The sequence below is a fragment of the Brachyhypopomus gauderio genome, chromosome 9 (assembly GCF_052324685.1).
Source record: "Brachyhypopomus gauderio isolate BG-103 chromosome 9, BGAUD_0.2, whole genome shotgun sequence".
Classification (NCBI taxonomy): Eukaryota; Metazoa; Chordata; class Actinopteri; order Gymnotiformes; family Hypopomidae; genus Brachyhypopomus; species Brachyhypopomus gauderio.
Window position 1 is genome coordinate 11,823,490 of NC_135219.1, and position 24,975 is coordinate 11,848,464.

Consider the following 24,975-nt stretch of genomic DNA (forward strand, 5'->3'; position numbering starts at 1 on the left):
TATATACTGAGTGCTGTTTGAAGAATGAACGTTATAAGATACGGTCGTAGACTAAAGGAGGCGGGACACTTTCTCACTTCCGTCAAACACCACAATCTACGCTTTGAGTGTTTTTGCAGTTTAGTTAAAAAAAAAACCTTTTCCTCGAAACATTGTATAAGAATTTGAATCGGAATTTAAATGACGGACATTCAGCTACACGTTTTTGAGTGGATTGACTTTAAGGCTGTTTTCTTGTTTTCGTGCGTCTTTTTTCTTTTCTATGATTATTTGCGAAATAAACCACCGAAGAACTTTCCTCCTGGGCCATGGTCTCTGCCATTTATTGGCGATATTCATCATATCGACTTAAAGAAGATTCATACTGAGTTAGTACAGGTAAGCGCAAAACTACAAAGCCAGTCATATCTTGGCTACATTCTACTTCAGTGATTCCCTGATCTAATTTTAACCGAAAATGTACAGACACATACAAGTCGCTCATTGTGTATGTAGATCCGAAATAAAGATACTCATATTCCACCTTTATTTTCCCTTTGCAGTTGACACACAAATATGGACATGTTTTCAGCATTCGACTTTTCGGAGTGAGGTTTGTTGTCGTGAATGGATATAAATTATTTAAAAAGGTGTATGTAGACCAAGGAGACGTGTTTGCTGATCGCCCAAGTTTACCCTTGTTTAGTGATATTTTGGGCGGAAGTAAAGGTACGTATGTATGACAGGTGGGCAAATCAACAGTAGACCCTCTTAATGTTTGATTCTGGTAAACTGTTTAGTACGGAGCCCGTAAGGCAGGGATGGGCAACTGGCGGCCCATACTAATTTAATAATTAAAAGAAAAAAAAACGATAGAGCAGGACTTTTTTGTTCTTGTCACGTAGGGCTACGCCCCCTCTCCCGTGTTGGTGTTGTTCCTTGCCCGTAGTAATATTTACGAGGTCTTTCCTATGATATTCACAAAAATATTTAACAATTGTCGAAAAAAACACAATAAAATGCAAAAAGATTTACATTGCAATATGATTAAATACGATAAATGGGCAATACTCACCGTTATTCCAAGACAAAAAACAGCTGGCAGCGCAAAATTCTGGGCTACGCTGACAGTGACGTAAACTTAGCATGCGCAGTAGCCGAAGGTAGGACAGCTCGAGGGGTAGCACAGATTTTCAGAACACCTGTTATCCCGCCCTGCGTGTCTGTTGTCCTGGTTTCCCTCTGTCTGCCATGCCCGTGTCGTCATTGAGTTCAGTTGTGTCTAGTTTAGTCCTGTGTACTTGTATCTCTGTGTTTCGAACATTATCGGTTATTTGTGGTTTGTTCGGTTTTGTGGATTACCTGTCATCGCTGTTCTGGTATTTTCCGTCTCCGTTGTGTTTCTCCGTTGTGAATGGCTCTCCTGTTACGACTCCTGCCTGTCCTGTTGACCACTTGGACGGCTCTCCCGTTTTGACCCGTGACTGTACAAACGACTTCGCCTATGGGATTCCCCTTATTAAATATCGCTCTTCTCAGCGTTTGTGTCCGCCTCCTCGCTCCGCAGCGCGCTACGCGTTACAGTTCTTTGATATGAAGGAGTTCAAATTCCTTTTTGCACTTTTTTATTAAGCAAATGTTTTGTCTTTGTTGCTTATTAAGGACATGTTAATGCATTTATATGCAGAAAATAGATGCATGTTGGTGCAATAAACATGCAGATCTGAATTCATTTAAAATGTGTTCTTATTGAGAATAATTTGTAGTGTCTTTCATATCCAATTATTTGAAGTGCGTGGTCACGTGGCCCTCCAATAATAGTGCTGAAAATTTTTTGGCCCTCTTTATCATGGAAGATGCCCATCCCTGCCGTAAGGTGACATCATGTAAAAAAATAATAACACGTGGCCACGATTTATTAACCCGTGGGAACGAGATCATTAGGCGAACGAGATACTAATATCGCCTTTCACGCGCGGCAACAAAATTTAATTTTTCACAGCAAAGTAAGCAGCTCCCAGGTATGTTCGCGAACTGACTGCCAAGGAGGGGATGTGCACTAAACCTGGTAAACCTGGCTTTATATGAAGTAATACTTAATTATCTCGTTCGCACGTGTTAGTTATCTCGTTCGCACGCGTTAATAAGGCGTGGCCACGCGTTATTATATTTTTTACATAATGTCACCTCACGGGCTCCGTAGTTTAGCATATTGTAAAGACTAGTCGTATTAATATAATAGTTAATCTTTAGTCCAGAAAATATATTGCAATTTGTTCATTTATTAGATTAATACAATAAGGGAATTGTATTACAAGGGGCAGTCATGGTTCTGTGATAGGGAACTGGTCTTGTGACTGGAGGGTCGTGGGTTCGATTCCCAGGCCTGGGGTCATGACTGAGGTGCCCTTGAGCAAGGCACCTAACCCCAAATGCTCCCCAGGTGCCGGGCTAGGGCTGCCCACCGCTCTGGGCATGTGTGATCCACAGCCCCCTAGTAAACGCTAGTGTGTGTGTGTGTGTGTTCTAACTGCACAGATGGGTAAAAAGTGGAGAACAAATTTAGATTGAGGTGAAAAATCACAATTAACAAATATGGCACATTTACATTTACATTTTTTTACATTTACATTAAAAAGCAATTTTATTTATTCCTCCGTGCACAACTTGGGCTATGTCATAAGTATAATCACATACATATTAGTTTAGAACAGTAAATAAAGATACTATTTGGGTCTTTTATCAAACCTGTTTTTGAGAACCTTTTTATTTGGGGTAAATAGGAGTTATTCTTTCCAATGGATATGCCTGGAAGCAGCAGAGACGGTTTGTTCTGTCTACACTTCGAAATTTTGGACTGGGAAAGAAAAGCTTGGAGCCTTCCATCCATCTGGAATGCCGCTACCTGAAAGAAGCCATGTCAGATGAGCAAGGTGATCTGTATTTTTGCATAAAGTCATAATAATTAAATGCATAAAACAATAAAGCCTTAAGAAGCAATATACAAACAATATTGTACAGTGTCATGTGTCTGTGTAGTACATAGGAAGAATGCAACCCTTGTACAATTATTAATTTCCTGCTTGTATGGCTTAATGTTTTATGTATGACATAAATAATATAACATACGTATGTTCTGTCCCGTTTCTAGGGAGACTGTTTGACCCTCAGTGGCTGATGAACAATGCTGTCTCTAATGTGATCTGTGTCCTGGTGTTTGGTGATCGGTTTGAGTACAGTGATAGTGAATTCCAAACCATGCTGAAAACAATTAATGAGGTTGTTTACCTGCAGGGTGGCATCTGGGCTCAGGTACATGGACTCATGGGGCTGTGTGTGTGTGTGTATATATATATATATATATATATATATATATATATATATATATATATATATATATATATATATATATATATATATAACATATATAACAATACCGTTCAAAAGTTTGGGGTCACTTTGGTAAGAAAAAAGTGCCCATCAACCCAATCAAACTTGTGGGAGCGGCTTTTGGAAGCATGGGGTGAAATTTCTCCAGATTACCTCAGCAAATTAACAGCTAGAATGCCAAAGGTCTAGAATGCTGTAATTGCTGCTAAGGGAGCATTCTTTGACGAAAGCAAAGTTTAAAGTAGAAAATTATAAAAAAAAAAAAAAACATTATTTCTACTGTCAGTGTCTGGACTATATTTCTATTCATTTTGCCACTCATTTGATAAATAAAAGAATGAGATTTCAGAGAAAACACAAAATTGTCTAGGTGACCCCAAACTTTTGAACGGTAGTGTGTGTGTATGTATATATATATATATATATATAATAGTCTATGTATGTGATACTATTAATCAGTATTAATAAGTATTAATGTGTCCTACACCATATTTCAAGTCTGTGTACTGTTACCTAGTGTAAGCTAGGGGTTTAGGCATTCGAAGATTTGTACATATGTCATGCTTCTTGGTCTCAATACACTTCCATTACTTGTTAGCAGTGCTATCACTGTAATTGATGATATGAGGTACGATCATGTTTTATTCTTTTTTTTGCGCTTTGTTCCATTGGTATTGGTGATGTTTGTTCTATGTAATCTTTGGGAATGTGTGCCAGTGATTCAGTGTTAAGAAATCAACTTCACAAGCTTCACACCTGTGCTCATGTGTTTCTAGGTGTACAACATGTTTCCATGGCTCATGCGTCGACTTCCTGGTCCTCACCAAAAAATCTTCCTCTTGTGGAAAAAGGTCACAGACTTTGTCCGTTCCAAGATAACAGAGCACAGAGTGAACTATGACCCCTCAAATCCACGAGACTATATTGACTGCTTTCTCACCGAGATGGCAAAAGTAAGTAGTAGTACTATTCACCAGGTTTTCCAAAACAGATACTGAACCCCCTGGTGCACAGTAGCAATCTTTTTGCCCCCTGTGTGTGGATTCAGGTTTGATTCATTCATATACCAGACTAAACAAGACACTTAGTGATAATTAATGCATTTGGTAACATTCTATTCATAAGCCTTACTCTAGCAGCCTGGAAGCAGATCAATTTAAGGCAAATACACATTTAAACTGTAACATGGCAACTGAGGCATGAGTTCAGGAGTAAGGAGACTTGAAACAACGACAAACATGTTTGTCACACTCTGGTTCTGACCACGGTGTGACATAAACACACACAAGAAAGAAACAGAACAGGAGGACATAGAACAAAAAATAAAATAAAAGAAGACCTGGCAAATTGCAGAACACTATGAGAAGTGTTCAGTTTATTTGGCAAATCAGAAATAAGTTAACCATTTTCACCAGGCTAAATATGTAAATGATTAATTAAAATCTCTGCAGAGAGAAATCTGACGTTTCCTGTCATTTTCTGTAGTGGAAAGAAGATGAGGCTGCTGGGTTTGATATGGAACACCTGTGCTCTTGTACTGTGGACCTTTTTACTGCTGGGAGTGAGACCACCTCCACTACCATGTACTCGGGCCTGCTGTACATGATCAAATACCCTGAGATTCAGGGTAAGTGCATGATGAGTTAACATCAGCTCCAATATCTGCTACAGATTTTCACATTCAGTTATGATGATTGGGGATAGCATGTAACAATCAGCTCTGATTGGCTGGTAGGTGTTCATTAAAAACATTTATTTCTCAGCTCTGCAGAATACTCCATTCCAGTTCAAACTATTGTCATTCAGGAATAACAAACTGCTGAACTGTGTGTTCAACACCAGCTTTGAGTAAGCATTGTTTTGTAGATTATTTGTATGTTTCTTAATTTGTCATAATTTAATTCTTAGCTAAAATTCAAGCAGAGATTGACAGGGTGGTGGGATCTGCACGCCAACCATCTATGTCAGACAAAGAGAACCTTCCATACACCAACGCTGTTATTCATGAGATTCAGAGGATGGCAAACATCATTCCAGTTAACCTGGCCCGGGCTGCCACAGAAGACACTCAGATAGAAGAGTACTGTATCCCAAAGGTGAGCCCAGAATGAATGATATGTATGTGCACATATTTGGAAACAAGAGACCTGGTTTTTCATATCCAAAGATCTGGTTCATAATGTTCATCAGAGCTGCGATAATTGTTTGTATTGTTCTGCAGGGCACAATCATGTTTGGCAACCTGACCTCAGTTCTGTTTGATGAATCAGAGTGGGAGACACCTCAGACATTTAACCCAGGTCACTTCCTGGATGATAATGGAAACTTTAGGAAGAGGGAGGCCTTCATGCCATTTTCTGCAGGTATAATCACAATTATTCACATGGATATACAGTGGCCTTTCTGCAGGTACAGTAGTAATCACCATTATTCAAGTGCATATACAGTGGCCTTTCTGCAGGTACAGTAATTATCACCATTATTCAAGTGCATATACATTGGCCTGCAAAAGTTCGGACTCTCCAATTACCGTTACTGTGAAAAGTTAAGCAAATTGAAGGTTAAAAGATTTCACACGTGTCAATGTTTTAAGCAGTGTAATCCTTTGGTTTTGTACATTTTTAGAGTAAACAAATGAATGTGTATGGGAAAAGTGTGAAAACGAAAATTATGGGAACCCCAGGAGATTTGACTACTCGGTTAACTTTGACCAAGGTCTCAGACTGTAATTAGCCTATAAAGGATATGGCATGTTCACAATCATTGTTTGGTGATGCATATTTCAAAGCTTTATTAATACCCAGACTCTTCTAACCTTCTTTCAAAATACAAGCTATTGCCTAAAGCTCTGAAAATGAAAATGGTCGAGGTCCACAAAGCAGGAAAAGGCAATACGAAGATAGCAAAGTGTTTTCGGTATGCTATTTCCCCTTTTGAAATGTAGTTAATAGTAACAGTGGGGGTGAAGAAATGGTCTGGAAGACCTCTCTGGAAAAATTCAGAGACAGATGAGGTTAAAATGGAACTTGTTTGGGGAAAAAAGTGCCCAAAATTCCATTATAAGAACACCTCTTCAACCATTAAGCATGGAGGTGACTCAATCTTGCTTTGGGGTTCTGTTGCAGCTAATAACTTGGGGAACATTTCACAGGTAGAGGAAAGAATGGTTTCAATGATATGCCAGCAAAGGGCAGACATAAACGCTGAGAAGGGCCAGATTTTTTCAGGGCAAATCTAAAAGAATATTTGTTAAGATGGTCCATCGTCATATCATTAAATCAAGACATAGAAAGAACCCACACACACAGATTTAGCAGACATGCTAAATAAAGAAAATGCAGAATATAAACACTAAACACTGAACACTGAACATGTGAGCTCCCATGTGAGCCATTAGCAATCATCTCAGCTCACCCATGCTTGGTCTGAACTCTTGGCATAGCTGGCGAACTTGTTTGGCGAATATCTCACTCCTCTAGGGTCGTCCATCTGCCTCACCACTTCCTTGATGTCAGACATTGTCTATGGGCATTGGGTCAGGATAGGTTTCTTGTGACCCGTTCCTTCATCCATGGGCATCACCAAGACCGTTGTTTTTGATGAGGCTTGTCTTGTGCAGGTGGTAGGTTTGGCCCGATCAGAGGTTGCTCCTGGCTTCCTCTTGTTTAGGCTGCAGCATAGTTTCACTATAATCACATTCCAACTGCTTTCCAATTTACAAAAAGTTATTGTGTTATTTATTAATGTTATGTTATTTATTAACATAAATAAGCCTTATCCTTTTCCAAAACGTGTCGACATACTCCAACTAGTGATGTCAAATTTGAAATGCAGAATCGAACTGAATCGATTAATTTGAGTCATGGTGTTCTGAAACACTGTGTTGAAGTCCGTATCATAAAGGGAAAGTCACATGACTGTTCTAAAAATGGGTTTCATTACGTCACGCAGTTTCGAATCTTTTCACGTGTTTTAGTCCGCATTTAAATTCAAGCAGCTGGTCTCAGATCAGAATGTTTACTGATTACTTGTAATGTTTAATAAATAGTATAATAGTGTAATAGTATTACACAAGCATTTCCCAAATCTTGCAATGTAAAATGAATAATGTCAGCAATATCAATCCACTGAATAACAGTGTATCATAATGAAAAATACATCTTAATAACGTCATTAAAAGAACCCTGTTCTCTGCTAAATTCTGACTAAAATTTATTTTAAATTTATCTGACTTTATAAATTATATTAATTTATCTAAAATCAGAGGTGGGTAGAGTATTCAACAATTTTACTCAAGTAAAAGTACAGTTACTTGAACCAAATGTTACTCAAGTAAAAGTAAAAGTATGAATCCCAAAAATATACTTGAGTAAAAGTAAAAAAAGTGCTTTGATTAAAAGCTACTCAAGTAGTGAGTAAATGCATGAGTACTGTCTCGTGTCAGTAAATTACATCATAGAAAATTGAATTACGGGAAACTATGACTTTTAATGATAACATGATCCACATGTATGATTCAATGAGTTACTAGTTCGCTCTGGCGCCAATCACTGACGATCGATCGATCGCGATTTAATACTTAATTTGTGTCCATTTTACACAATCCGTGTATCATTCGTTCATTTGATATTCAACTGAAAATCAAAATCGGAAAATCAAAAAACTATTCATTATTTTGTTTTTCGTTTTGAAAATGAAAACAAAAAAACAAACCAGGCTTGTATTTTTCTGTTTTTTATTTGATGATCCAAACAAAAATAGCTAAATTAAAAATCGGATTCGGAGCCGAACTTGATTTAGATTTTTTAACTTGACCCATTTGTGTGCCCCGGAAGTTACTGATATGTTTATTCTTCGTGGGCTTCGTTTGTGCGGGAGTGGTCTATATTGGTATAGACCAGGGGTCCTCAACTGGTCTCAGCCCGGGACCCACTTTTTCTCATTGTCATTAAGTCGCGACCCATTAAAGAAAAAAAAGTTGTAGGTTTCCATACACCATGCACTTTATGTAATACAACTTGTTTGGTGGTCTTATGAAGGACATTTTAAAAGCTATTGAAATTATAAAAAAAAACAGAGTATGTAGTGTTCTGGGGCCTTCACGACCGTCCCTTTCGTCCGTGTTAAGGTAATTTGTAGACGGTGCCTTAGACGTTGCAGTGGTGAAAGTTGCACATTTAAAATAACATGTTGTCTGCTATTTAAAATACGTCTATTCCTGACGTAAACAAAGTTGTAGATGTTTGTCTTAGTTGCCAGAAATAAGAATTTTCATATTCTGGCACTTTTGCTAATACTGTCAAAGTTATTGAAGAAAGAATTAAGAATATGTGAACGTGAAACAAACTTTAGTAGTATGCATACGAGTGACTTTTGATACCATTTAAATTACCTTAAAACTATGTACAGCTATAAAGAAGTGTGTCCTCTTTGGGTCCGACACAGAGATACGATCTCTGGTCCGACAGAGATGTAGACTGGAAAAAATGCGTTATTTTTCGCTTGGCCATTTTCAACGCTTAGCGATTAGCGCTCCGCTACTTTGCGAGTCACGCTGGTGATCAGATTCCCGCATTTGTTGATGGGGAGTGAAATAATTATATTACTCGCAAATTTAAATTTATGGTCGCGATTGCGACGATTTTAGTCGCAATCTGGAGCCCTGTCATGTCTGACGGGTGCCTCTCTGTATTTTTTCAGGATAAAAGGTGAGAAGAGTAGCATATTAATTTTTTTACAAACTGTCCGCGACCCACCCAGAACGTGTCCGCGACCCACTTTTGGGTCGCGACCCACCAGTTGAGAATCACTGGTATAGACAACATGACCGGACTGGAACCACATACTACTTTAATTAAATATTTATTTGAAGGTGGTCAGACGCATGCAGAGATTTCGTGCACGTTGCAGCAAATGGGTATCCAGTGATGATGGTCCGGTGTTAATTTGTCGTTGTGTTTTGTAGTGCTCGTTTACTTTAGTCTCTGCCGTGTTTTCTATGCCTTGTATTACTTCAGCATTCATACTTATATAAACGTGTTTTCCTTTCATAATCGCTGTGGTCCTTTATATTCCTTCGTGAGTGTTTCTGTGAAGTGTGTTCTCGGTATGCCTCGTAAGTCGCGCACTCGTGTGGGCGCGGTTCACTTAGGGCGTACTCACACTAGGCTCTGTGATCCGGGCCCGGGCACGGTTGCCTGCCGAAGCACGGTTCGTTTGGCTAGTGTGAGCGCTCCAACCGTGCCCGGGCCCGGATCAGTTAACCGTGCTCGGGCCCGCTTTGAAGAGGTGGGCCAGGGCACGATTCATGTGGACTCGGGCACGGTTCGCTTCTAGTGTGAGCGCTATCCGTGCCCGGGCCCGCTTGGTGCCTCGTCTGATTGGTTCATTTCGCTGGAACTCAAACATGACATCAGTGATGCGACGCTCACGTTAAACAGTCATAGCGGCAAAGCGATTAGCAGACAATCGTTGTGTTAAATTATCGATAAATCTGTGCTTGCACCGTGTTTCTGCACTCCCAAAACGACTCCAAAAATACAATAAAAAGAGAATCGTGAACTCTATAGTGTTGTGCGAGCGCGCTTTTTTCCAAATAAAGCGGCGTTGTGATGACGTAAGCGTGCTCGGGCCGGGTTGCTGAAGCGAGTGTGAGTGCAGGCCAGCGGGGGAGTGGGGAGGGGGGATAACCGGGCCCCAGCACGGAACAAGCAAACCGTGCCTAGTGTGAGTACGAGGTAGGGTGACCAGACGTCCTCTTTTTCCCGGACATGTCCTACTTTTGAGACCTAAAAAATGTACGGGGGAATTTCAAAATCGTCCGGGATTTTGTTCGACTGCCTCAAACAGAATACATGTAGGCCTACAGTGCAAAAGTGTTTACAAGCGAAATCACGTGTGTCCGCCGGTTCTACGGCAATTAAACGAAAGTGTACGTTTACGGAGGAGTTAAAGAGAAAAAACGTTCGACACACACACACCATCCACCTAAATCATTCACCGATACACCGATGACCCCCACCCAGCACAAAAGGTGTCCTCCTTTTCAGAAACTCTGGTCACCCTAGCCAGACTAGCTCCGTTAAAGTATGTGCCAGCCCTTTATCGCGATTGTGTCCAACCCACCACGTTACACAGATATTGGTATATTATTTATTTCAGTAATTCCATTCAAAAGGTGAAACTTGTATATTATACTCATTCGTTGCACGCCGACTGATATATTTAAGAAAATTTGAATATTGTGAAAAGGTTCAATATTGAAGACAATATTAAATAGCTAATGAACTAAAACTGGTCTCTCAGTCTAGTTATGTATGCTACACAGTCATGGGGAAGAAAAACAAGTAGTTATATATTAAGTGCATCCTAAACAACAACCTACAACTCTTATTACAGGTGCTGTTCATAAAATAAGAATATTATGAAAAGCTATTGAAATAAATAGATAAAAACTCACCACCACTATTAGGTAAGAGGTAGAAATACTCATATCTGAGTTGTAGGTTGCTGGTCATCATGGGCTTAATGTAATACAACTTGTTTGGTGCTGTTCTGATGGACCGTTTAAAAGCTATTGAAATTAAAAGATAAAAACTCACCACCACTATTAAGTAAGAGGTAGAAATACCCATATCTGACTTATAGGTTGTTGCTTAGGATTGCGCTTAATATATAATAGCTTGTTTTATGATCTTATGATGCACCATTTAAAAGCTATTGACATAATTAGACAAAAACTGACCTCCACAAATTGGTGCAAGGTAGAAATACCCATATAAATGTGCCATATTCTGTCAATTGTGATTTTTTTTTCACCGCGATCGAAATGTGTCCTCCACTTTTTACCCATCTGTGCAGTTAGAACACACACACACTAGTGATTACTAGGGGGCTGTGGTGCACACGTGCCCAGAGCAGTGGGCAGCCCTAGCCCGGCGCCCGGGGAGCAGTTGGGGTTAGGTGCCTTGCTCAAGGGCACCTCAGTCATGGCCTCAAGCCTGGGAATCAAACCCACGACCCTCCGGTCACAAGACTAGTTCCCTACAATCAGGCCATGACTGCCCGTTGTATTACAAGTTGTAATACTAAATAACAACTATATACTTTGTGTAATACAACTTGTTTGGTGGTCTTATGATGGACCATTGAAAAGATATTGAAATTATTGAAGAAAAAAAAAACCAGAGTGCGCAGTGCTCTGGGACCTTTACTACCGCCACTTGAGTCCGTGTTAACCGTGTAATGTAATATTGTAGACGGTGCCTTAGACGTTGTAGCGGTCACAATAGTACATTTTAAGTAAAATGTTTGTCTACAACTTAAAATATGTATATTCCTGGCGTAAACAAAGTTGTAGGTATTTATTTTGTTTGCCAGAAATGAGAATTTGCACATTTTGGCACTTATTATTGAAGAAAGAATTCCGAATATGCGAACGTGAAACCAACTTTACCGCAGTCAAACGAAGACCACGAAGAATAAACAACTTCCGGGGCACACAAATGGGTCGAGTTAAAAAATCAAAATCAAGTTCGGCTCCGAATCCGATTTTTAATTTAGCTATTTTTGTTTGGATCATCAAATAAAAAACTGAAAAATACAAGCCTGGTTTGTTTTTTTGTTTTTATATTCAAAACGAAAAACAAAATAATGAATGGTTTTTTGATTTTCCGATTTTGATTTTCAGTTGAATATCAAATGAACGAATGATACACGGATTTTACACCCCTCCCCAGAAGACTGACCAACGTCTCGTCACCCGAGAATGAGTGACCAATCAAATGAAGCCGGTCAATCACGTGATCACATACGCAAACTTTCTCCACCGTAGCAAGAAAGTGACAGAAAAACCTCCCGAGCATCCCTGACCTCATACAGTCAATGTTTACATTAAAAACGTGTAAAAGGACAGTTATATAATGCGCTGCAGGGTTGCCAAGTTTTCAAGATCACTTTTAGTGAAATTTAAACCGGGGTGGGGGGGTGGAGGTTTGGGTGGTGAACGTAAATTGTTGACGGGGGGGGGGGGGGTGTAAAATGGACACAAATTAAGTATTAAATCTTAATTTGGCGCCAGAGCGAACTAGTAGCTCATTGAATCATACATGTGGATCAGAGGTAAATAAACTAAATTTTTTTCGGCATGAGAAATCGGATGTGTGGCGTGTAAGCGTGTGAAGACAGCCAAATGCATGTGTCTCACGCTCAATGCGTGAGAGTTTGCAACCTTGGCGCTGCCAACTGTGTCTGCAAACGTGTGGACATTTCAGCCTACAAGAACTCAACATCAAATATGAGGAAACACGATGCGATAAGTTTGCTGTATGTATAATTTTGTGTAATGCTATATCTCTGAGGCATAAAGTTTGTATGATGTAATTATTAAATGTAACGCAGTGCAATACTAAAAACCAGTTCTCACACTGATTGTACACACTAGCAATATATGATGATTAAGTCTGCTACAAATTGTTTCAGTTGGTGTCAAGTTGTAGCTACACGTATTGGCTGACAGTCTCATTAGTTAGTGCCTTTGTGGAACACATTAAAGTTACACAGGTCTAATAATTAGGAACAAACAAAAATACATATTATTTATAATAAATAATTTATATATATAATATTTATTTATAATAAATAATTTTTGTTATCATTAAAAGTCATAGTTTCCCGTAATTCAATTTTCCATGATGTAATTTACTGACACGAGACAGTACTCATGCATTTACTCACTACTTGAGTAGCTTTTAATCAAAGCACTTTTTTACTTTTACTCAAGTATATTTTTGGGATGCATACTTTTACTTGAGTAACATTTGGTTCAAGTAACTGTACTTTTACTTGAGTAAAATTGTTGAATACTCTACCCACCTCTGGTACCTACAGCAGTAGTAACAAGTCAACTGAGCGTTTCCCTTACTAACCTAAGTTAGAGGGTGACGGTCCAAAACAGACGGCTCTGCCTTTGTCCGTCTGTGCAGTTTTATGCGTAAGGATGTACTGGTTGTATTCTATCCTAAGGAAGAGCAAACTTCTTGAGCCTTACCAGTCAACTTGCATTGTAAGAGGAGAGACCACACCTCCTTGGGCCAATTTAACATGACAGCGATACGCTCTAACGTGCTGAAAAAACGTCAGACTCTCTAAATGGTGAGACCATTATTACATGCTTACTGACATCAAAAGAAACAGCATAAGTAGCCACTAATGTACCGGTAGTGCATCCCTCAGAATTGGGCTTTGGCCCGGGGACTAGAATACGGTCCAGCGGTGGAAACTGGAGCATTTTTAAGGGAAACCGAGGAAGGTCTGGCCAGGGCAGGTGCCTGAGAGGTGATCCTTGCCTCCTCTAAGGCCAACTCCCTCAACCACAGACGTAATTTGGGGGGGGACGAGGGGGACATGTCCCCCCCATTTTTTCAATAGCCGGTTTTGGTCCCCCCCAGTTTTTACGGTTAAAACCAAATATTTAAATAGCGACAAATCCATGTCCCCCCACTTTTTAACGGTTAAAAAACAAATATTTAAATAGCAACGAATCTAGCGCTACGACCACGCAGAAAACGACCGCTCCGAGCTCTGCTCCGGTAACAATTTTCATCTCCCCATAGTTCCCGCAAGAGTGCAAAGGTGTTTGTACCACCCGTATCCGTTACCGTCGTCGAGTGGACCTGATTACCAAAGTGTGTGTAGAAGAACCACAGCCACATACAATAACCAAATGGGCCAAAGACGGACAACATTGAAACACAGTGTATTCTTCTCTTCCTGTTTACTTGCTCATGCACTCTCTTTCTCTCGGCTCCTGGCGAACAACACGAACCCGCATAAATATCTAAAGCTCCGCCCCATGCTCCCACGGTGCAATAGGCAGCGTCCAACAGGAACCTGGTAAACACAATAAAAACACACCCACAAACACACACACATACACCCACACACAGAACTCGGATTGGTACAAGTCGGGCATGTAACGTGCTCAAACCGTTGCCTGCCACTGTATGCTGCTGTTCATTATGAACATCTAGATATCTCCAATGTGCACCACAGTTTATAGATTATAATTACTATAATTTCTCAAGTAATGTTAAGGTCATGTATTCCACCCACTGCAGTGAAGTTTTAATTGTTTTATTTGGGTTTTTTGTTGTTTTCTTTGTTTTTCTCATCCCAGGAAAGAGGGTGTGTCTGGGAGAGCACCTGGCCCGTATGGAGCTCTTTCTGTTCTTCACATCTCTTCTTCAGCACTTCACCTTTTCACCATCAGAGGGGGTCGAGACCAATCTGGAGTTCAGATTAGGTGCCACACTCTGCCCTCATCCATACCAACTCTGTGCTGTCCCCCGCTGATATACTGTATAAAGGGCTATAAAGAATAAAGCTCCATGTGTGACCGATGAGGTTGGAACTTTTTATGACAGAAGTGTCTTAGGTCGGACAGAATATGGAAAGCTATTGGGTTAAAAGTGCATCTCCTGAACCTTAAAGATCTTAATTTTTCTTTTAATACTTTAGTAAAGGAAGCTAGGTCTGCTTACTTTGCTAATTTAATTTTACTTTCTGATGATAACAGGTTTCTTTCTCTTTTTCGTTGATAAGGTCATAACAGGTTCAGTATTAAGCCTGAGACGTGGGTATCAATTATTAGTCCCCCATCTTCTTTTTCTGCTTTGGGTACAGGTTGTGTTCTGGCTTATTTTAAACATGAATTGTTCAGTGTTTAATAAAGAAATCTAACTTATACCCAATGGTGCTTAAGAATTACAGGCCGGTATTGAAACTTCCATTCTTAGCTAAAATTTAGAGAAGGTGGCTAATCAAATTACTGTTGTTTTAAAGAAATACAATATTTATGACAATTTCCAGTCTGGGATTCTGAAGTGGCATTCTGGGTAGATTGTTCTGCTGAGGGTCTACAGTGATTTATTAATGTGTGCTGATGCAGGTGATTGCTCAGTGTTATATTACTTTACCGTACTTGGTTATTTTGGTTTTTGGTTTTTAATTATATCACGTAACATTTTTAACAATTTTAACAATAGGCCCACTGCTCATGTTCTTAAAATAGTCTACGATATTCTAAAAATGTATATTCTATATTTATATATTCTATATTTATTTAAATAATCTAAACATTTTCAAACAATTTTAGGGATCTGAATGAATAATGAATTTAATGCTAATAAAAACAAAACAAAAACACTCCTGTGTTGGATAGTGAGGAAAATCCACTGCAAGAAAACATGCAACATACAAATGTGACCTTTTCATGCAATGTATGCTTTGGAAATAGGAAATGTTCAATAAATATCCTTCTTGATATATGATTCCTTCTTATGTTATAGCCATAACAAAAATACCTCTTCCAATAGAAAACATCCCAGCTTTAATAGTGAACAGAAAAAACGAAATCGTTCATTAACCGTAATCGAGATAAAATGTTCAGTAAATCATGATCTTGATTTGAGATCATATCGCCAAACACTATGTTATAGTATGGTTTGCGACACATAAAGGACAATACTGCATACAGGACCTTTACGCAATATACACTATATACTGAGTGCTGTTTGAAGAATGAACGTTATAAGATACGGTCGTAGACTAAAGGAGGCGGGACACTTTCTCACTTCCGTCAAACACCACAATCTACGCTTTGAGTGTTTTTGCAGTTTAGTTTAAAAAAAACCCTTTTCCTCGAAACATTGAAATTTGAAACAAGATTTTGAATCGGAATTTAAATGACGGACATTCAGCTACACGTTTTTGAGTGGATTGACTTTAAGGGTGTTTTCTTGTTTTCGTGCGTCTTTTTTCTTTTCTATGATTATTTGCGAAATAAACCACCGAAGAACTTTCCTCCTGGGCCATGGTCTCTGCCATTTATTGGCGATATTCATCATATCGACTTAAAGAAGATTCATACTGAGTTAGTACAGGTCATCGCAAAACTACAAATTACATTGGTTACATTCTACTTCAGTGATTCCCTGATCTAATTTTAACCGAAAATGTACAGACACATACAAGTCGCTCATTGTGTATGTAGATCCGAAATAAAGATACTCATATTCCACCTTTATTTTCCCTTTGCAGTTGACACACAAATATGGACATGTTTTCAGCATTCGCCTTTTCGGACTGAGGTTTGTTATCGTGAATGGATATAAATTAGTTAAAAAGGTGTATGTAGACCAAGGAGACGTGTTTGCTGATCGCCCAAGTTTACCCTTGTTTAGTGATATTTTTGGCGGAAGTAAAGGTATGTATGTATGACAGGTGCGCAAATCAACAGTAGACCCTCTTAATGTTTGATTCTGGTAAACTGTTAAACACATTGTAAAGACTAGTCGTATTAATTTAATAGTTAGTCTTTAGTACAGTAAATATATTGCAATTTGTTCCTTTACTGTGTTAATACATTAAAAGTAATTTTATTAATTCCTCAGTGCACGACTTGGGCTATGTCATAACTATAACCACAGACATATTAGTTTAGAATAGAAAATAAATATACCATTTGGGTCTTTTATCGAACCTGATTTGGGATCCTTTTTATTTGGGGTAAATAGGAGTTATTCTTTCCAATGGTTATACCTGGAAGCAGCAGAGACGGTTTGTTCTGTCTACACTTCGGAATTTGGGACTGGGAAAGAAAAGCTTGGAGCCTTCCATCCATCTGGAATGCCGCTACCTGAAAGAAGCCATGTCAGATGAGCAAGGTGATGCCTCCTAAGACACTGTATGAACTGTAATCTAGTTTTTACATAGACAAGCCCAGATAGCTGAGGGCGAGAAAAAAGTGATCTGTATTTTTGCATAAATGGCACCCAAAATGTTATAAGTCATAATGATGATTAAATGCATATAACAATAAAGCCTTAACAAGCAATATACAAACAAAGTTGAACAGTGTCATGTGTTTGTGTAGTACACAGGAAGAATGCAACCCTTGTACAATTATAAATTTCCTGTATGTATGGCTTAATGTTTTATGCATGACATAAATAACATACCGTACATATGTTCTGTCCCATTTCAGGGAGACCGTTTAACCCTCAGTGGCTGATGAACAATGCTGTCTCTAATGTGATCTGTGTCCTGGTGTTTGGTGATCGGTTTGAGTACAGTGATGGTGAATTCCAAACCATGCTGAAAGCGATTAATGAGGTTGTTTACCTGCAGGGTGGCATCTGGGCTCAGGTACATGGACTCATGGGGCTGTGTGTGTGTGTGTGTGTGTGTGTGTGTGTGTGTGTGTGTGTGTGTGTGTGTGTGCACATGCTCTCTTGAATGAGAAAAAATCTGATAAATGTAATGTGGAAATGCTAAAACATTGTCCCGTTGGTATTGGTGATATTTGTTCTATGTAATCTTTGGGAATGGAAGCCAGTGATTCAGTGTTAAGAAATCAACTTCACAAGCTTCACACCTGTGCTCATGTGTTTCTAGGTCTACAACATGTTTCCATGGCTCATGCGCCGACTTCGTGGTCCTCATCAAAAAATCTTCCTCTTGTGGAAAAAGGTCACAGATTTTGTCCATTCCAAGATAACAGAGCACAAAGTGAAATATGATCCCTCAAACCCACGAGACTATATTGACTGCTTCCTCACTGAGATGGCAAAGGTAAGTAGTAGTAGGGGGCAGTAATGATCCTGTGGTAGGGAACTGGTCTTGTAACCAGAGGGTCATGGGTTCGATTCCCAGGCCCGAGGCCATGACTGAGGTGACCTTGAGCAAGGCACCTACCCCCAACTGCTCCCTGGGCGCCGGGCTAGGGCTGCCCACCGCTCTGGGCATGTGTGCACCACAGCCCCCTAGTAATCACTAGTGTGTGTGTGTGTGTGTGTGTTTGTGTGTAGATAGTAGTGTGTGTCTATCCAAAGTAGATACTGCACCCCCTGGTGTACATGAGACATCTCTTTGCTCCCTGTGTGTGGATTCAGGTTTGATTCATGTGCCAGACTACATAAGACACTTAGTGATAATTCATGCATTTGGTAACATTCTGTTCATAAGCCTTAATCTAGCAGCCTGGAAGCAGATGACAGGAAGATCAGTTCAAGGCAAATACACATTCAAACTGTAACATGGCAACTGAGGCATGAGTTCAGGAGTAAGGAGACTTGAAACACAAGTCTGTTTGTCACACTCTGGTTCAAAAAGCTATGAGAGGTGTTTAGTTTAATTGTTAGATCAGAAATAAGTTAAACATTTCCTCCAGGCTAAATATGTAAATGATTAATTAAAATCTCTACAGAGAGAAATCTCACATTTCCTGTCATTTTCTGTAGTGGAAAAATGATGAGGCTGCTGGGTTTGATATGGAAAACCTGTGCTATTGTACTGTGGACCTTTTTGCTGCTGGGAGTGAGACCACCTCCACTACCATGTACTCGGGCCTGCTGTACATGATCAAATACCCTGAGATTCAGGGTAAGCGCATGATGAGGTAACATCTGCTCCAACATCTGCTACAGACTTTCACATTCAGTTATTATGAATGGGGTTAGCATGTAACAATCAACTCTGACTGGCTGGTAGGTGTTCATTAAAAACATTTATTACTCAGCTCTGCAGAATACTCTATTCTAGTTCAAACTATTGTTATTCAGGAATAACAAACTGCTGAACTGTGTGTTCAACACCAGCTTTGAGTAGGCATTGTTTTGTAGATAATTTCTACGTAGTAGTTTTTTAATTTTTCATAATTGAATTCTTAGCCAAAGTACAAGAAGAGATTGACAGGGTGGTGGGATCTTCACGCCAACCATCTATGTCAGACAAGGAGAACCTTCCATACACCAACGCTGTTATTCATGAGATTCAGAGGATGGCAAACATCATTCCACTTAACCTGGCCCGGGCTGCCACAGAAGACACTCAGATAGAAGAGTACTGTATCCCAAAGGTGAGCCCAGAATGAATTATATGTATGTGCACATATTTGGAATCAAGAGACCTGGTTTTTCATATCCAAAGATCTGGTTCATAATGTTCATCAGAGCTGCAGTAATTGTTTGTATTATTCTGCAGGGCACAGTCGTGATTGGCAACCTGACTTCAGTTCTGTTTGATGAGTCAGAGTGGGAGACACCTCAGATATTTAACCCAGGTCACTTCCTGGATGATAATGGAAACTTTAGGAAGAGGGAGGCCTTCATGCCATTTTCTGCAGGTACAGTAATTATCACCATTAATAAGGTGCATATACATTGGCCTGCAACAGTTTGGGCTCTCCAATTACCGTTACTGTGAAAAGTTAAGCAAATTGAAGGTTAAAAGATTTCACACGTGTCAATGTTTTAAGCAGTGTAATCCTTTGGTTTTGTACATTTTTAGAGTAAACAAATGAATGTGTATGGGGAAAAGTGTGAAAACGAAAATTTTGGGAACCCCAGGAGATTTGACTACTCTGTTAACTTTGACCAAGGTCTCAGACTGTAATTAGCCTATTAAGGATATGGCATGTTCACAATCATTGTTTGGTGATGCATATTTCAAAGCTTTATTAATACCCAGACTCCTCTAACCTTCTCCCAAAATACAAGCTATTGCCTAAAGCTCTGAAAATGAAAATGGTTGAGGTCCACAAAGCAGGAAAAGGCAATACGAAGATAGCAAAGTGTTTTCGGGATGCTATTTCCTCTTTTGAAATGTAATTAAAAAATGGTAGTTAACAGTAACAGTGGGGGTCAAGAAATGGTCTGGAAGACCTCTGGAAAAATTCATAGACAGATGAGGTTAAAATGGAACTTGTTTGGGGAGAAAAGTGCCCAAAATTCCATTATGAAAACCCCTCTCCAACCATTAAGCATGGAGGTGACTCAATCATGCTTTGGGGTTCTGTTGTAGCTAATAGCTTGGGGACCATTTCACAGGTAGAAGAAAGAATGGTTTCAATGATATCCCAGCAAATTCTGGAAGCAAACGTAACTCCAGCTATAAAAAGATGAAGTTTAAAATGAGGATGACTTCGACAAATGCATAATGATCGTAAGCCCACCTCGCAATTCACAATAGAATACCTCAAAAGGCACAAACTGAAGGTTTTTAATCTATGGATGGATGCCAAAAGAGCACTGCATGTAAGACAGCCCAGGAATCTCACAGAACTGGAAGATTTTTGCAAGGAAGAATGGATGAAAATCCCTCAAACAAGAATCTCTTGTTTGACTCTTGTTTGGCAACAAAAAGCATTTGCAAGCTGTAGTACTTGCCAAAGTGAGTGCTCCTAGCTGTAACGCTGGTGGCGTCATGGAGCGATTACAGGGCTGAAACAAACACTGAGAAGAATCCAAAAGAATAGTTGTTAAGATGGTCCATTGTCATATAATTAAATTCAGACATAGAAAACCCACATACAGAGATTTAGCAGATATGCTAAATAAAGAACATGCATAATATGAACACAAAACATTGAACACTATGAACACAGACACCAACAACAGGTCCATTCAAAACATTTGTGCACAGCAGTGTTTCACACACTTGTTGAATCCCATCCTCCTTGGCCATTTGGCTGGGGTTTTCTAAACTGCAGTGTCTTTCGTGGATCACTAATCTCACTAGATGCACTTAGATGGTTTCACCGACCTGCTTGCGCATTGCTACCATTCCTGCGTCTGGGCCCAGAGGGAAGGCAATTTTGATGTCCCCTTCCAGGTGCTCAATGGCGGCTTGATAGTTCTGGTTGTCGTCGTGTCTGGCCCGGTCTGGCCCGATTGGAGGTTGCTCCTGGCTTAGGAGGCTGCAACGTAGTTTCACTGTAATCAGGCGGCGGTAGCAGCAGTTCAGCTAGGTACCCGTCACTAGATGGGTCGGGGAATTTCAGTTATACCATTGGAGCCTGATGTTTAACCACCTGCATAGGCGCAGTGGGTGGCGGTCGCCTCGGGGGGGTTTGGGGGGGGGGGGGGGGGGGCGGTGTCCAGGTCAGGATCAGCCTGCAACTTGAGACACTGAGAGTTTTGAGAAGAACCTGTCTGTTTCTCTTACCTGCTTCTTCCTGCCACATTCCAACTGCTTTCCAGTTTACAAAATAGGTCCATGTTTCCTGTCTACCTGTTCTTCTTTCTCTGTCAATTTCTCCCTCAATTTTCTTAACTGCTCCATACTGAAAGGCAGCCTGCAACAACCAACACCATCAGGAGGTGGTCCCCTGGAATGAAAGATGTCCTCAAAGACTGCTTTGACACAACGGACTGGGAGGTGCTGCTTAGCCAAGGACAGCTATAGGAGAAAGGTGGAGCTTAAGCTTGAAGAGAACAACATGAGGGAGTTCTGGAAAGGTGTTCAGACCATCACTGGCCACAACACAAAGACCAGAGCCATAGGAGGGACTGTTGAGAAGGCTAACAAGATGAATAACTTCTTCAACCGGTTCAACCAGTCCATGTCTCCCCCACCCTCTCCCTCACTCCAGCCATATCTCCCTCTTCCCTCAACACACCTTCCATCATTTACTGCAGTAGCCTCCTCCTCCTCCATCCCCATCTCATCACAGTCTCCTCCACACATCACTGCAGACCAGGTGAGGGGTCAACTGAGGAAACTTCACCCCAGGAAAGCAGCAGGCCCGGACAAGGTGTGTCCACGTCTACTAAAGACCTGCGCTGCGGAATTGGGTGAACCACTTCAATGTGTCTTCAACCTCAGCTTACAACTGGGGAGAGTGCCTACTCTCTGGAAGACTTCATGTTTAGTTCCAGTGCCCAAAAAGAACCGGCCCAGTGAGCTGAATGACTTCCGACCAGTAGCACTCACGTCACACCTCATGAAGACCTTTGAGTGGCTCTTCCTCTGTCTCCTCAGACCACAGGTGCAACATGCCTAGGACTGTCTGCAGTTTTGTATACCGGGCAGGTGTCGGTGTGGAAGATGCCATCCTCTACCTTCTACATTGAGCCCACTCACACCTGGATAAGGGAAAAGGCACTGCGATCTATCTATCTATCTATCTATCTATCTATCTATCTATCTATCTATCTATCTATCTATCTATCTATCTATCTATCACTCACTCACTCACTCACTCACTCACTCACTCACTCACTCACTCACACACACACACACACACACACACACACACACACACACACACACACACACACACACACACACACACACACACACACACACACACACACACACAGCTGGAAACCCAGAGTCTGCTCTTGAAATTGCTCTACACTCTCTGGACGATAGTGTGTTATCAGAAAATTAACATGTGGTGTGCACAATGATGTGTCCTTAGATTTTCCTTTCTCTGTTTTTGTAATCCTATTCCCCATTTTACTATTCTTAATGAGAGACCTTGTCCAGATTTTTACATTTTGTACAAGCCTGTATGCGCTGCAATCATCCGACTATGTCAAACTTCGGGGTCTTACTCACGTACCGGTAGAATTTCCTAGGCGAAAAATGGATCTTGTCTGATTTATTTAGTGCCTTTACACTATTTTATGGTCGCCACCGTAAGTGCCGAGTTCAGACTCAAACGCGAGCACACAGTTTCTTTGCAGTCAAAGATCTCTCTATGTTTTGTCAGCCCTTAAATACATTGAGGAACAAGCCTTCAGGATAAAGAAAGATGTGACAGGAAAGTTACAGATGCACCGTTATGGACAATTCACTTCCCCAAATATGTTTTTGCAAAATATATCGTAACCCTATCCTTACTTGTATCTTCCCATCCCCCACCCACGTACATACACTATTCCACTTTAGATGTGTGTGGAGATCATTTCATCTCCAGCTTGCTTAAATGTTCGCAGTAACTATAATTTTGTTCAGGGGTGCCCAACCGTTGCCTGCCACTGTATGCTGCTATTCATTATAAACATCTAGATATCTTCAATGTGCACCACAGTCTTAGGCCACTTTTAGGAACAACTGTGAAAACCAAGCTAATGTCAAGGGCCACTGTGCTCTGCCAGAATAGGATTTATTAGGTCTTTAGTTGCTTTTTAATATATGCGTATGTGATGTATACATCAGATTATAATTACTATAATTACTCAAGTACTCTAATGATATGGTAATGTATCCACCCACTGCAGTGAGGTTTAAATTGTTTTATTTGGGGTTTTTTGTTGTTTTTCTTTGTTTTTCTCATCCCAGGAAAGAGGGTGTGTCTGGGAGAGCACCTGGCCCGTATGGAGCTCTTCCTGTTCTTCACGTCTCTCCTTCAGCACTTTACTTTTTCACCACCAGAGGGGGTCGAGCCCAAACTGGAGTTCAGATCAGGTGCTACACTCTGCCCTCATCCATACCAACTCTGTGCTGTCCCCCGCTGAGATATTGTATAAAAGGGCTATAAAGTATAAAGCTCCATGTGTGACCGATGAGGTTGGAACTTTTTATGACAGAAGTGTCTTAGGTTGGACAGAATATGCAAAGCTATTGGGTTAGAAGTGCATCTCCTGAACATTAAAGATCTTAATTTTTCTTTTAATACTTGCTAGGTCTGCTTACTTTGCTAATTTCATTTTATTTTCTAAAGGATTTTATTTCATACTATTATAATATTGTTTCACCACCACCTGCAACATTATCATATTTTCCTGTCAGTGATTGTAACAGGTTTCTTTCTCTTTTTTTGTTGATAAGGTCATAACCGGTTCAGTATTAAGTCTGAGACATGGGTATCAATTATTAGACCCCATCTTCTTTTTCTGCTTTAGATACAGGTTGTGTTCTGGCTATTTTAAACATGCTATTGTTCAGTGTTTAATAAAGAAATCTAATTTAGACCCAACGGTGCTTAAGAATTACAGGCCTGTATTGAAACTTCCTTTCTTAGCTAAAATTTAGAGAAGGTGGTGGCTAATAAACTTACTGTTGTTTTAAAGAAATACAATATTTATGACAATTTCCAGTCTGGGATTCAGAAGTGGCATTCTGGGTAGATAATTCTGCTGAGGGTCTACAGTGATTTATTAATGTCTGCTGATACAGGTGATTGCTCAGTGTTGTATTTCTTTACTGTACTGTGCTTGATACTGTACACTAGAACTGGGCAATTAATCAAAAATAAATCTAAACCGACATTCAGAATCTCTAACCGACCTAATTTTGCAGATGTCAATTTCATTTTTTGGCTTTTAATTATATCCTATATCATATATTTAATATTATATCATATATTTCCCATTCTAAGGTGGCAAAATAGTAAGGAAACAGTGTTACTTGCCACAGATCCTGCCTGAAACCTGAAAATACACTAGTTTTTCTCAGTAAGAAAAAGTATTACTGAGAGTAAGTACTATCGAGAGTACTAATGCACAGATTAGAATGACACTAGACCGTTGGGAGCAAGAGAACATGCAACATACAAATGTGACATTTTTTATGTGATGTGTGCTTTGATATCAGTTGGTGAAAATGTTCAATAAATATCCATAAACAATTCTGTTTTTCCTTCTTATTTTATAATTATAACTTATTATAAAGTATAATTATAACATTAGAATTATAGCAAGCTATAAGGGCAAAAAACAGTCGTTCATTAACTGTAATCGAGATAAAAATGTTCAATAAATCATGATCTTGATTTGAGTTCATATCGCCCAGCACTATGTCATATTGTATGGTTTGCGT

The 24,975-nt window shown here is 39.9% G+C and overlaps 2 protein-coding genes across 6 annotated transcripts; both read left to right on the forward strand.

Moving 5' to 3' along the window:
* Positions 1-52: 52 nt before the first annotated feature.
* On the forward strand, positions 53-15,698 carry LOC143523028 (cytochrome P450 2J2-like). Of its 4 annotated transcripts, none has more exons than XM_077017149.1 (10): positions 53-378; positions 543-708; positions 2,763-2,912; positions 3,131-3,291; positions 4,146-4,322; positions 4,855-4,996; positions 5,278-5,465; positions 5,591-5,732; positions 13,983-14,262; positions 14,546-15,698. In XM_077017149.1, the coding sequence occupies exons 1-10, from the start codon at positions 181-183 to the stop codon at positions 14,748-14,750; spliced, it is 1,809 nt and encodes a 602-aa protein (XP_076873264.1). In that variant the 5' UTR covers positions 53-180; the 3' UTR covers positions 14,751-15,698. The 4 variants fall into 4 exon arrangements, with proteins under 4 accessions (XP_076873264.1, XP_076873266.1, XP_076873267.1 ...); XM_077017152.1 differs by having other exon boundaries at positions 58-378; positions 14,213-14,262; positions 14,546-14,768; XM_077017151.1 differs by lacking the exons at positions 13,983-14,262; positions 14,546-15,698 and adding an exon at positions 6,849-7,558 and having other exon boundaries at positions 57-378.
* A 144-nt stretch (positions 15,699-15,842) lies between these two features.
* Positions 15,843-24,483, forward strand: LOC143523042 (cytochrome P450 2J4-like). 2 transcript variants are annotated; one of them, XM_077017170.1, is made up of 9 exons: positions 15,843-16,310; positions 16,468-16,633; positions 16,944-17,093; positions 17,414-17,574; positions 17,824-18,000; positions 18,669-18,810; positions 19,098-19,285; positions 19,411-19,552; positions 23,497-24,483. In XM_077017170.1, the coding sequence occupies exons 1-9, from the start codon at positions 16,113-16,115 to the stop codon at positions 23,670-23,672; spliced, it is 1,500 nt and encodes a 499-aa protein (XP_076873285.1). In that variant the 5' UTR covers positions 15,843-16,112; the 3' UTR covers positions 23,673-24,483. The 2 variants fall into 2 exon arrangements, with proteins under 2 accessions (XP_076873285.1, XP_076873286.1); XM_077017171.1 differs by having other exon boundaries at positions 16,182-16,300; positions 16,468-16,517.
* Positions 24,484-24,975: the final 492 nt, after the last annotated feature.